The sequence below is a fragment of the Lytechinus variegatus genome, chromosome 10 (assembly GCF_018143015.1).
Source record: "Lytechinus variegatus isolate NC3 chromosome 10, Lvar_3.0, whole genome shotgun sequence".
Classification (NCBI taxonomy): Eukaryota; Metazoa; Echinodermata; class Echinoidea; order Temnopleuroida; family Toxopneustidae; genus Lytechinus; species Lytechinus variegatus.
In genome coordinates this window covers 4740722-4754631 of record NC_054749.1, presented here as the reverse complement: position 1 = coordinate 4754631, position 13910 = coordinate 4740722, and the positions used below count along the sequence as shown (strand labels likewise).

General features: G+C 37.9%; 1 protein-coding gene across 1 annotated transcript in view; it reads left to right on the top strand.

The window, feature by feature from the left end:
- LOC121422535 (mismatch repair endonuclease PMS2-like) overlaps positions 1-13910 on the top strand; it is a 46929-nt gene that overhangs the window by 17571 nt on the left and 15448 nt on the right. Inside the window, exons 8-18 of the mRNA XM_041617671.1 lie at positions 751-829; positions 1521-1618; positions 2638-2737; positions 4237-4321; positions 5840-5919; positions 6276-6583; positions 6983-7038; positions 7856-8475; positions 8970-9063; positions 10544-10646; positions 13745-13838. Coding sequence (XP_041473605.1) covers positions 751-829; positions 1521-1618; positions 2638-2737; positions 4237-4321; positions 5840-5919; positions 6276-6583; positions 6983-7038; positions 7856-8475; positions 8970-9063; positions 10544-10646; positions 13745-13838 — 1717 coding nt within the window. The remainder of the gene's footprint in view (positions 1-750; positions 830-1520; positions 1619-2637; positions 2738-4236; positions 4322-5839; positions 5920-6275; positions 6584-6982; positions 7039-7855; positions 8476-8969; positions 9064-10543; positions 10647-13744; positions 13839-13910) is intronic.

The window sequence follows — 13910 nt, the reverse complement described above, 5'->3', positions numbered from 1 at the left end:
TTTATGTGTTGTCCTATGCTATTTCCTTGGAAATACTTATTTCCTCACCAAAATACTGATTTTCAGCTTTAGAAATACTGAAATGTTCTTGTTCAGGTTGGCAGCTTTGACTGTTGTAACTTTGCCATTATGGCAACTACCATGGTAATATGGTTCAGTAGCCAATCAAAGTCAAGGCTACCATGGTGGTTGACATATTGGCAAAGTTACAACAGTTGTAAATCTTTATGAAATGGGCCCCAGCTTGTTTAAGGTTCATCTTCAACTGATGTGTTGGTGTGATAAGTATTCAACATTATCCTCATTTTGGAACTGATTTGGATAGTAAGTAGATATCCAAAGTAATTGAAATTCAAAGTTCCATCAAGGTTAGATATGAAGGGTCAAAGTTCACCTGATACCTCTGTAATACCTTCTAGCAGGCCTTGATTTTTTTTAGGGCAAGGATTCTTTCATATTGGGCACATTTCTATATTGCAATACAAAATGGGAACAATGAAAAATGGCTCTATAGATTTCCAAGGCAAATCAGTAGGCGACCGTAGGCCATGGCCTGGAATCAATTTAAGTTCTGCCAATCTAAGTATTTGCCAACCTTCAGAGTCAAACCATATTTTTAGTATACAGTAGCCCCCCCAAAAATTATGAATTTTGTAATTTTCCCACAGTTCATGCTGGTTTTAAAGCAAATTTTCTCTTTACAAGATTTCATTGAAAAAAATCTTTTGATGTATCATCTTGTTTTGACAGAAAGAAATCTTTGGTCGTATCTACCAATGGGACTTCAACGATGAGAGAAAACATCGCCAATGTCTTTGGATCCAAGCAGGTTAGTGTCCTCTTACTATCCTTATATGCTTATGACATATTGACTCATTTTGAAGTTCGGTTTAACTTCGGCCAGCAATGTCAAAATTGTATTTCCTTTTTATGTTTCTTATATTTCCTCTTTCCTGAAGTTTTAATGGCAAAGAGAATTATTTCAATAATTATTCCCAGTCAGCTGTGAATGACAGTGTTTTGTGAGCTGACAAATTGGACTCTCACTGCTTCTCTCTGTTTCTGGCTCAATATTGATATCACTCTTTTACATTTTCCTGGTGTTAGAAAATGATACCATGCAAGAGAATGTTTTTGAAACTATTCAAATGAATTCATGCTCAAAATTCTACCATGTTGTATTTGTGTTTTGTTTATATTGTTTATACAAAAAATATAATCGGAGGCTGCATTCTACAAGCTTCACTTTTTAGCAGCTTCCTCCGTTTCCGACCTGATACATGGTTATCTTGATTACTATACATAAGAAGTTTCCTTGTTTTATTGATTATGATTATATCGAGATTTATGTAACAAAACTTATTGTAAATGATTGTTGGAAATGGAAAATAGATGAAATGAAATTCAAAGTAATTTTAAGTTAATTTAAGATGCCAAATGGTTTGAGACATTTTCTAGTATTATTTTATAGGGTCATTAGTAATTGTTGAAATGTATTTTTTTTTTACTAAACCTGGCAGTTACAGAGTGTCTTGGAGTTTGACCAGTGCAAGCCCACCCCAGAACTGTGTGAGGAGTATGGTATTAAACCTGAACGAATTGAGAAGATCCCTTTCAGGTAAGAATTAAATCTGACCTCTGATGCATCCATGTGCATGTGATTGCCATGACCTGGGGTCCATTTCAAAATGAGTTACAACTGTTGTAACTATGCTATTATAGCAATTACTGTGTGGAGCGTTGTGGCCCAGTGGATTAGTCTTCGGACTTTGAAACAGGGTCGTGGGTTCGAATCCCAGCCTTGGCGTAATTTCCTTCAGCAAGAAATTCATCCACATTGTGCTGCGCTCGACCCAGGTGAGGTAAATGGGTACCTGGCAGGAATTTATTCCTTGAAATGCCATCGCGCTTTAAATGGCTGCGAGGCTAAAGCCAGGGAAATAATATCCAATTAAGCGCATAGGGACGCATTTGGCAGTGATATGCGCTATATAAGCATGTTGGTATTATTATTATTACTATGTTAACCTTGATTTTAATTGGCTGCTGAACCTTGTTACCATGGTAGTTGCCATAATGGCAAAGTTACAACAGTTGTAAGTCCTTTATGAAACGGGGCCCCAGAACTTGCAGGTTGTTTGCATTTAATAAGACATAAGGCATATCCTCATTACCAGGTCCCTCGGAGACGACCTTAGCCCTTGAAGAGGCCTTTTAGGGTTAAGCCGATTGTCTTCTGGTTGCTTGCTCACAAGCATTGGTGTGATACCAATGAGGTAAAAAATCACTACAATTTACTTCTAATTTAATCATGTTTTTGTTGAAAATGTGGTGTGTAATGTGTCTTGCAGGGAAGTGTTTGGATACGAGGACAGTAATATTTCATATAGAAATGGAATGTTATTAGTAGTGTTACATTGTGATAAGAACAAAAGGAACAGTTTCATTGAAGAATTCTTCCAATCTACTTCATGAAAACTCCCGCAGTATCCAGTTGTACGTGTATTGTACATGTAGTCTGTCGCAACCACTTATTTGTAACTTCTGAAGGTTTCCATAGTAAGAAGAATGGTGTAGTAAGTTTCATGGTACACCATTATCAACAACTTATTTACGCTTTGTATCTTCAATGAACAGTTTATCTGGTTTTGTATCCAAATGTGACCACGGTCAAGGTCGCAGTTCAGCAGATAGGCAGTACTACTTCATAAACAGAAGACCCTGTGACTTTCCTAAGGTTTGTTCTTTACTTTCATCCTTATTCTTTGTGGTTTTAAAATGGCTGAATGGAATATTCCAAGAAAATGCTAGGGGATGAAGACATGTAATTCAGTATTGCCTCATACATATATTTTCATTGTAATAAATGGCATTCAAAACAATTTTGGAATGTATTAGTTTTTTTCCAAATACATATAAAAGTGAAAATATGATTAGAAAATGTCTTGCAATTGTATACAGCATGCTTGTGATTGATGATTTCTTTCATATTTATTATATTTACTTTAATATAACATATACTTTCAGAACATAATTCAAAAGAAGATTTGGCAGTTTAGAGTAGTATAGAGTGTGAAGTATCTAAGAGGCTGTTCTCACTACGTTCCTAAAACTAGTTTACTGGAAAGTAGTTTAGTGGAAACTAGTTAAACGTGTAGTGAGAACAGTCAAAGCGGTCTTGGAAGCGATCTTCCAAACCAGTTCGGAAAACCACCTCGCGATGTAGTTTTCAAGATCGCTTTGCCTTGTTAAACTGGTTTTAGCGTAAGTGAGGACACAACCGTTCTTCAGGAAGCGATCTTCGCACATTTTGAGCGTGCTACTCCACACGACAGGTGTAGAATGCCTATGCTGCGGTTTCGAATTTTGCGCGAAACGTGTCACCCCACAGAGCGTTTCCATAGCAACTAGAGCGCTTTACGTGAAGTGAAATTGAATACCACTTTCGTGTGATCAAGTGAGAACGCTAGCAAAGCGATCTTCCAAAGTGGTTTCCTGAATCGGTTTCCAGTAAACTAGTTTTAGAAAGCGTAATGAGAACGGCCTCTATATCTTTCAATTTTCATCTCTTTCACTCCTCCATCCAATATAACCACATGATGAAGTATAAATATCTCCCTCATTATCTATACCACCACGTAAACTTGCAAGGATTATTCACACATATTGGTTCAATACACTTACTTTGACATGTCATATGACAACAATAGCTATTTTTTACATAGCACATTTCCTATAATGGCCCAAAGTGCTTTACAGCATATTATTACCCGGTCATCGGATCCTGGCATACCCACATACAATATCTGCACCTTCTCCACTCCCTGGGGAGCATTCCAACAAGAGTTCCAAGACTCAATTGATAGGCATACTGCATAGGCTTTCGCATCCTACCGGGTACCCATTTAGCACGTGGGTCGAGAGTGGCAGAGTGTGGATTAACGCCTTGCGAAAAGATGCTAGACCGTGGTGGGATTCGAACACACGACCCTCTGATTTCAAGGCGAGAGTCAGAACCACTACACCATGCATGGCCAGGGAATTATAGGAGTGCTTTGAGCACCTAACAAGGTGGATATGATTATGTGCGCAATATAAATATCCTATATTATTATTATTATTCCACGTATGATCAGTTGAAAAAACGAAAGTATACAGTATGTTCTGAAATAAGTGGTATGAATATTAGCAAAGATAGAATCTTTCATGATTTTTTCCCCCTTTATTAATTTGCAGGTCAGCAAGCTGATCAATGAAGTGTTTCACATGTACAACAGGCATCAGTACCCTTTTGTTGTGATGGATATCACACTTGCCAAAGGTTTGCCATGATATGCTGGTTCGGTATTCTGAACATTGTCTTATCTCCATATTTTATCTTATCTCAGAGATATGACAAAATCGGTATTCTGGTGGATGTCATAACTTTTGTCACAAAAATTGTCATAAATTTTGTCTTATCTCTTTGGCGCGCACCAAAAATACGCGGCTTTGATGCGCGTAATCCTTTTATACAAGCAAAAGATATGACAAAAGTTATGACAGGGGGTAGCAGTCATAAATTTTGTCATATCTTTTAGTACCAAATATCCCGATACCCTGCCGACTGAATGTCAAGCATATAACGATATCATTTAGATTAGATTGTGACATAAGTTTCACTCATCATCCACGACAATTTTCAAAATTATTTTGTCATGCTACAATTAGTTAGGCCCTACATATTAATTTCTCCCTTTTTTCTCTGTTTTCCTTATTTTTCTACTTCTCCTCTAAAATCCTTCACAGCTCCCTGTCTCTCTTTGTAATTAAGCGCATCAATATTCGCGTAGTTGCGCGATGCCAGAAACAGAATTGGGGATATCCCCTACCTGTCACGGGGCATTCCTATTGGCTAGAAGGGCTCCCACTGGGAACTAACGATGATTTTGATTGGATTGCTTCCGAAAAGATGGGCGGGAACTTTGAGAGATATGACAGGGAAAAGACAATGTTCAGAATACCGATTTGTGACAATCATAGCGGTGTCACATCTCGGAGAGAAATGACAAAATTTATGACAAAAGTTATGACAGAGTTACAGAATACCACCCCAGGATATTCGCGTCCGTTAATGTTGTTTACATATTTAGATATTATACTGTTAAAATGGAATTAATGAATTGTATATTTGTGTTTTAATGAATAATTAACATGTATTTCAGTTTGTTAAGTATGCAATATGTGTAGAATTTCAATTAATACAAATTTATCTTTCTACCTGTACTACCAAGATTGAAATGCTCAATGAAGAAGTAGAAAAGTAAGCAAATTATTACCGTTGGGGGAAGTTAGTGGTACAAATAATGACTTCCCAGGTGATCTTTATATACCTATCTTTCCAAGGCGATGCTGAAAAAGAAAGTGTGCATATGTTAATTCATACTTGCTACTATGGAGGGAGTGAATGTAATAAGGGGTACTTTTTTCCTGCATCTGAAATAATCGAGCCAAGATATAAAAGGTAAATATTTGTGTAAAAGAAACATGAGACAAATTGAACCTTTATAGCTTAAACCGTTTCATGACATATGTATGCATGCCGGCAATTCAAAATGAATTTAGACAATTGAAATGAAAGATTGAAGAACAGAAGGAGGTAACAATGGAATGGGGAGGGGGTTGGGAGATGGATAAGACTTCAGACAATGATGCTATAATCAATAATCATGCCTAATTAAAAAAAACAACCATGTCTTTGTTCAATAATCAAGCCCATCCAACGAACCAAACAACCATGTCAGTACTTTCACCAAGCCCAACCAATACCACAATTTATATTTCTGTAATTGAATCATAGATGCAGTTGATGTGAACGTAACTCCTGATAAAAGGAAAGTACTAGTCCAGGAGGAGAAAACTCTTCTTGCTATTCTGAAGGTAGTATGATTTATCCACATTTGTTTTGGGGAAAGTTTTTTCGAAATTTAGGGGGGGGTTCTGCTATCTAACTCCAGTGTGTTACATGTATATTACTAAGTTCATTATTAGTGTTATATTTTTACATTCGCTGTAAATACAGTCATTGCAGTATTTATGATAAAATAAAAATATTGTGATATTGCAACTTGACTGAGTATAGAGTATTGATTTTTACGGCTGGTGATATATGAATACCCAATTACGCATTACTGTCAACCCATGTACTGCCACACGTTGTACCAGATGGCAGTGGTACCACTGTACAGGTCTTGCCTAAAATCATTATCGTGTCTTGTCTCGTTCTGTCTTGACAGGCATCGCTCCAGGCCATGTTTGAGCCACGATCCTCCTCGTACGACGTCAACCAGAAGCCCCTGTCAGCGGTCACCATGTCCAGCTTGTCCCTCTCCAACATGTTTGGCCGTAGTCCAAGCAGCAGCCAGGGCAGTGGCCTGAGCAGTAGCCAGTCCAGTACCGATAGCCCGAGAAGTAGTCAGGTCAGCAGTCCTGGGAGTAGTCTTGGCTGCAGTCGCTTGAGTAGTCAAGGGAGTCCATGCTCCAGGCCAGGCAGCCAGAGGGATGGCAGGAGACCGGGGACACTCAACCTGGCCAACCTCAAAAGGTAATTCAGTCTTTCCTAGGCAAAAAAAGAAATTTGTATTCCGTAATCTGGTAGACTCAAGTCAAACTTGCGGTCTTTTATCTTTTAATTCAACCCCCGTCCCTGCGATAACACAACTTGTAGGGACAGTTGGGAAAGCTTCTATTACATTGTCCACCTAAAACTAGTTGGCTTTTCTTTGACCAATAGCCAAATACCAAACACGACTTAACACTTAATTTTCATTCTTTAAATGGGATAACATACATATTTTAAAGTAACTTATGACTGATCATGCTCATCGCAGTGATTTAAAAAGCACTTTTCCATTTTTTTGGCCAGTGGCCTTTATCTACTCATGTGCTAGTTGTAATTGCAAAATGGCTTATAGGTTGGTTTCTTTATCTAATTTCCCAATAGGTCATTTTCCCATTCAAGCCAAGAGCATAGCGAGGAAGAAGGGAGACAATCCAAACGTAAGTATCATTAAATTGATATAAATATGTAGCATTCCTTCATTAATACTGATTTTTTTCATGGGGGGGTTATTATATTATCGTTTGTAGATTTTCAAATAGTCTAATGCCATGTGGACTACCCCCATTTGTTCTATTTTCAAATTTGTCTTATTGCTATTTGGTCTACACTTCATTTGGTCTAATACCCATTTAGTCTAATTCTTATTTATTCTTTAATTTCCCCTTCATCCTACTAATCATTTTTTTCACTTGGTCAAATGGAAATTTGATACATAACAGTTCATGAAATCATATACATGAAGACAATAATAGTAATAATAATAACAGTATATTTACCTAGGGTAGCCACTTAAGTTCCGAAAACTGTTGTTCCACCGGGCCCTGCTAGTGTTAATACCCCAGTTAAGCTCGGCTACCTGTTCAGGTGCACACAGCTTTTTGAGGAATTACTTCCTGCCGATACCCATTTACCTCGCCTGGGTCGAGTGCAGCACACTGTGGATGCATTCCTTGCTGAAGGAAACTACGGATTCGAACCCAATACCCTCTGTTTCAAAGTCCAGAGACTGATCCACTAGGCCACGACACTCCACCGTCTAAATGGATGTTTATAGAACAAAAAGGAAATTAGATGAATAGGGGATATCTCAGCTGGAAATTAGACATTGGGTTAATGGTAATCGACCGAATGGTTAGCAGAATTGATGAACTAGGATCAGACCATGTGAAATGAGAACTAAGGGAAAGTAGACAAAGTGGGTGTTGACCAATCAGCAATTTACCGATGAGACCTTCAATTATTCATTTTCTTCAGAGCCCAAGTTGGATGCCTTCTTTCAAAGATCTCAAGAATCAACGGATGGTTTGGATTGTGTGGAAACCCTTCAGGAAATGAGTCCAGAGACAATGCTCAGTGATTCCGCAGACAGAGTTCCTTCAAGTTTTGATGAGAGGGAATCTTCAGGAACTCTCAAAGACACTGTACCTTCCTGTGCAATCTCATTTGACCATGGCAGGACTGACCATGGAGGTGCTGAAAGTGGTAGCATTCCTGTCATTTCTCTCCAACATAGTATACATCCAGCATGTGCCGATAGTGAGGAAGTAGGAATCTCACCGCTTCAGCAAGGATCACATGACCAATTGTGTGATGGATCATATGACTCGCCATGTGATGAAAAGAGGAGCAATGCCTGTAAAGTGGAGGTGTATTCACCTTCAGGAGTGGCCCTGTTGAGGTCAGACAATGAGAGTGCTCTCTGTGAATCTTCAGCCAGTGGCAGCGGTGGGATCGAATCTAGTGTGGAGAATCAGGCCAGTAGTGTTCAAGGACATAGTGAAAGGACCCAAGAAGGCACTGTGCATGATACCATCTCACACGTGGGAAGCAGGATAGTAGACGAAGGAAGTAAAAGAATACTTGTTCATAGAACGGTAAGTCGTTTTGGGAATGGAGTAAAATCCAGATATGTTACAAAAGCAAACAGCTGCATCTACATGGGTAAAAAATAATCTGTTGGCTGTGCTTACATACTAATTAATCAATATTAGAGAAAAAAGTTGTAAATTTTCATGTTTTCTATTTTATCAAATAAAGGGTCTTGGAATGCACGTGAAACAATTAATGCATGTCTTCCTGATACCTGCCCTCATTGTTGCTGTAATCAATCCTTAGCGTAACGGCTTCATGCAATGGTTTGAAAAGGGCCTCAATTCTTAAGTTTGGATAGATCTTATGATAAACCTGTGTTCATACATCATTCGTATACCGTTCTATCGTTTCAGTATCAATTCTTGTTGTATTCAATATTAATGAGATATTCACATTCACTCTCTTAGATACATTTGTGTTTGTAAACTTGAACAACCACAGGGCAGCACATTCATTCAGGATTGATGTTTTAAAGACTTTTGTATCTTCATATCAGGATGATGACACTTTCTCATGTGATTCTGGTCAGAGGAGAGAGGTCACTGTTCCATTGTCCATAGCTGGTCTGAGAAGAGCTCGAGAGCAAAAAGGTATGTTTTGGTCATTCTGTCACCAAAAATAAAACAACAGCAGTTGTTTGGAACTAGATTGGTGAGGTAACAGTCATATTTTTTATGGGAAACAAAAAAGTCAAGTTCAAAAGGGGAGCTTAGTTTTATTCTAGAATAAAGGTGGGGAAGTATAAATGTATTTATAGTTGAATAGGTAATGTTTTTCTTCAACTTCGTACGAAAATTAGTGAAATCAGAAATTTTCATGGATTGTACTTCCAAATTATTAAGACTTGAGCAGTTCATGAAATGATGGAAACAATCAGGTAATTTTGATCAGCCCAAAGTCGAAAGCATGGTAGTCAATCGGACTATGCTGTATTTTGTTGCACATCAAAACAAAATCCATTGAATGACTAGTTTTACATTATACAGACAATACATGTAATTTGCTGCAACAACTTAGAAAACATTAGAAACTGGGAATGGGTTTAAAGCATAAGGGAATTTTAAACTTCATCAGGGAAAAATCAGGTGATTGTATTTTCTTGAAAAGCTGGTAACCCTGAGCAATACAAAGTGTACAGTTCACATTATATATATTTATTGGAGATGATGATAGCTTGATGATGAATAATAAATAACACACAGAGCTGCCAAGTAGTACTGATTTTCAGTATTTAGTACTGAAAAATGAGAAGAATACTGATGGTTTCATGCAAAATACTGATTTCTCAAGTTTCAGTTTTATGTGTTGTCCTATGGTATTTCTTTGAAAATACTGATTTCCTCGCCAAAATACTGATTTTCAGCTTTAAAAATACTGAAATGTTCTTGTTCAGGTTGGCAGCTCTGAACACAGGAGTAAATCTTATGGTGACCATTTTTACTCTGAAGATTTAAATGAAATGAACTCTGCAAACTGATGTACCGGTAGTATAAAATGTAAACTCAAAGAGCCAATCTGACTGGAGTTCAGAAATGGACTGTTTTTATAACAGTCCGGTCAAAACCCCCAGCTGTTGGTCAACCCCGAGTACTTGAACAAAACAATCTGTACATCATAACTTTACTCTGAATTGGGGGAGTTTACCTTTTTATTGAGGAGGAAATTGATGTAGAGAGTATGAAACCCGTAAGATAAATTTGCATCAGAGGTGTAGCTCGAAGAAGAATGAGTAATACTTTCTCTTAAAAATGGAATTGGTAAACATATTGTTTCCTGTTATACTTTCTATAGAAGTATTGATTAGGTATTTGAGATATATCTTATCACATAACAATCCTGTACAGGGGTTGGACATACTGAAAATACTTGATGAAATTTGCTTACTTTAGCGACCACCTCTGTACAAAGACCACCAGTTTGGCTTTCCTTGAATGTATTTCCTAATGAACATTTATTAAAAAGGAAACTGTTCATAAAGACCGGATGCTCTTAAAGATTGTTTCTCTTGCCTCCTTTGGGCAGTCTTTATATCAGTTCCATATTTAATTGTGCTTTAAAAACTTTTTCCAGAGATGCAAGAAAGAGAGCAAGGCATTCCTGGTCGAACCTTCCGAGCCAAGATCGCCCCTTCGGACAATGCCTCAGCTGAAGAAGAACTCAGTAGAGAAATCAGGTAAAGAAAAAATATATGTATAACTTTCTTGAGATGCTTCAGGATGTCTTACAAAGCACACCTTATGTTGTTTGGTAAATAATCAGAGGTCTACACTCACTGGCCCGTATTCTGAAGTCAGGTTTAACTTAGACCATGGTCTAACTCTGTGCTAAAATTGATCTCATGAAGCTTCGGCTTCATTTTGGTCCTAACCATCTTATGATATATGTTTTGTAATTGATTTTATATTGTATATTGGTTTTAAAGATAAATTCCCGCTTTGATAACAATTTTTTAAAAATGACTTTTTACAGAATCTAATATAATAACCACCCAAGTGTCTGTTTGTATGAATAAAAAACATGTGCCAAAGGATTCTGGAAGAAATTGTGTAATTGCTGAGAAATAAGCAAAATAAGCGCGGATTTGGTCACTTCCGTCGGGTCTTTATTCCAGCAATAATAATACACTGTCCCACATGTGGCTATCTGTGTTGGTGATCTTCAGTATGAATATTTTTCAGCGTAGATTTCAAGATTTCACAAAGTTCAGTTTATGTAACTGTACCAGATCTAGATCCTCGATGATATACTGACAATTAAGCCTGGTTTTACAGACTCTCATGAAATCAGTGTTTACTGCAACTACTGGCATTTCTCTTTAATATTGGTTTCGCATCGTTTCTCTATCCACCAGGCGCACTCACATTACTCCTATTTTCAGAGTTGCTAATTTTCCGGATTTTTCCGGAATTCCGGATTTTTTCCTTTGCTGAAAAATATTCCGGAAAAAAAAATCGATTGTCAAAGTGAAATCCATAAACATTTCCCCTCCAAATCTTGTCACGGAGTTCGCTACGGAGAGCGCAATTTCAATTTCGGATGGCCAATTTGCGCAGACGGAAAATTATTAGCGTTGTGCGCAGCATGAAGTTTAGCTGTTATACTGTACTTGCACGGTACGCGCGAGCAATACATTGTAGCAGTTGCAAACGCCGCCCTATACCCTGCAGGGATACGGGTGTCAGCGCTATCCCAGTCGGGCGATCGCCCGGTAGAACCGCTCGAAGCACGGCCCGGTGTGGCTGCAATTGCCTGCTGCTGCGTGAGTGATTGGTTGTCTGCCGCGGGATTTCAGCTGAAAACCTATTTGCTACCATGAAATATGTGTTCTCTGGTGCGTATTCATCAATTCATATGTGTGAACTATCCATCATTTTGATAGAAATTGTGATTTATGGATTTTCAATACTATAGGATTGTCTTGTTGATGAGTACAGTGAGTGAAAAAGGGCACCCCAGCTGCTACATACCGGTACACCCGTCCCGAGTCGCAACCATTGGCCGCAGCATATTAACCCGCAGCAGGTTAACCCGTAACGTAATGAGTACGGGTTACATGATTTTTTTTTTGAGCACCTTTCTTGCCTATGATATGAAGTTTATTATGTCATTAATTATTTGTTATGTACTACTGTAGATTAATGATTTCAGCCCTCTAAAGAATAAGAAAACGTTCCAGCTTCGCCCTTGACCCCGCCAGGCCCTGGGCGGGCCCCTGGACCCCCGGCCTGGGTTTTCAGGATTTTTTTGAGCTATCAGTTAGCATCTCTGTATTTTAAGATCCTTACATTGGCTCCCTGTAAAACAGCGTATTATGTTTTGGTTGTTTTTGTTGTTGTTAACTTTCCATTGTGTTCATGGCTCATCTCCCCAGTACCTTATTTCACTGATCAAAAGTTATACCCCTTCAAGATCCTTTCGTTCCTCCCTTTCCAATTCTCTTGTTACCTCCAAAGTTTCCAAAACCTGGGGTGAAAGATCATTTGTTTATTCATCCTCGAAACTATGGAATAGCCTCCCTCAGAACATCAAACAGTGCTTGACTTCTGAAACTTTCAAAAATTACCTCAAAACATTTCTGTTCAATTCTTCTTAATTTCTTTTATAATTTCCTAAAAAGCGCCTTGAGCAATCTACTGAGTGGATTTGGCACGATATAAGTCTAATTATTATTATCATTAATAAATGAACTCGAAGCCAAAAGTGTCAAAATTTATTATTAAGTTGTATGTTTCTTTTGTAATACTGTGCTCTTTCCTGACTCATCGATGGTGAAGACAATCATCTATTCATACTTCCTAGCCAATTATGAATGATTTGAGAACGGAAGCATACCTAGGATTTTCCGCAGGGGGGGGGCAAAGTCATTAGCAAAAAATTTGACCCCCCCCAAAAAAAAAAGGTCTTCAACCACAATAAAGAATTTCATGCCAGAAAAAAAAATTGACAAGCAAAAAAAAACTTCAACTTCTCTTCATGGGGGGCAGGGATAGGTCCCTTGCATAGGTTCTGACTCGTCAGGGGGGGGCAGTCTGCCACCCCTGATATCCCCCCCCCCGTTGGTACGCTAGTGTTTGAGAGCCAAAAGAGCTGAAATATTATATCTCTACTGTTAGTGATTTATGTAACAATTGACTATCCATACTTAAACCACAGCTTTAAACCCGAGTTAAAAATAAACCAGACTTCAGAATACGAGCCACTTTGTCAACGTTCCATTTGATCTCATCCTACATTGTCAATGGACTAATTAACAAGTTGACTGCGTGGGTATGAGTGTAGTGTAGTGTAGTGTAGTGTAGACCATCTGGTGATTAGACCAAATTGAAACTTCCTCAGTTGTACTATTTCACTCAACACTTGTATTATTAGTTTACTACATGACCTTTACCTAGACAAGTAAAGGTATGGCAAATATGTTTGAGTAACAATTACAAGTTATATTTCAAGTATCAACCATGCAATTTGGAAATGAAAGTCTGATTTGAATTGTCATTATTATACCCTTAGAAGTGTTCAATTTTGCCAACTGTAAAAGTTGGAGCTTAGAATAGTTTGTATTATTTAAATAATCTATCTGTCACAATCTTTGCTATAGGTAACTTTTTTTATATCAAAATAACTCATATTTTACTTGATCCAATTCCAATGAACTTGTCAATATTGTCCTTGTATAATTTTTGTATTCATTCAAATCATCTTGCTTTTGGGGTAGACCCCCCCAACGAAAAACAATACTGGAATTATTTTTGTTGTAATTATTTTTTTTTTCAGCAAAGATATGTTTGCCGAGATGGAGATACTTGGTCAGTTCAATCTTGGATTCATCATCGCCAAACTTGGACAAGATCTATTCATCATTGATCAGGTATCAAGGCCTATTAAAACATTTATGATGTGAAATAATGCCTGATGACATCCAGAGCTCTGTATACTACTG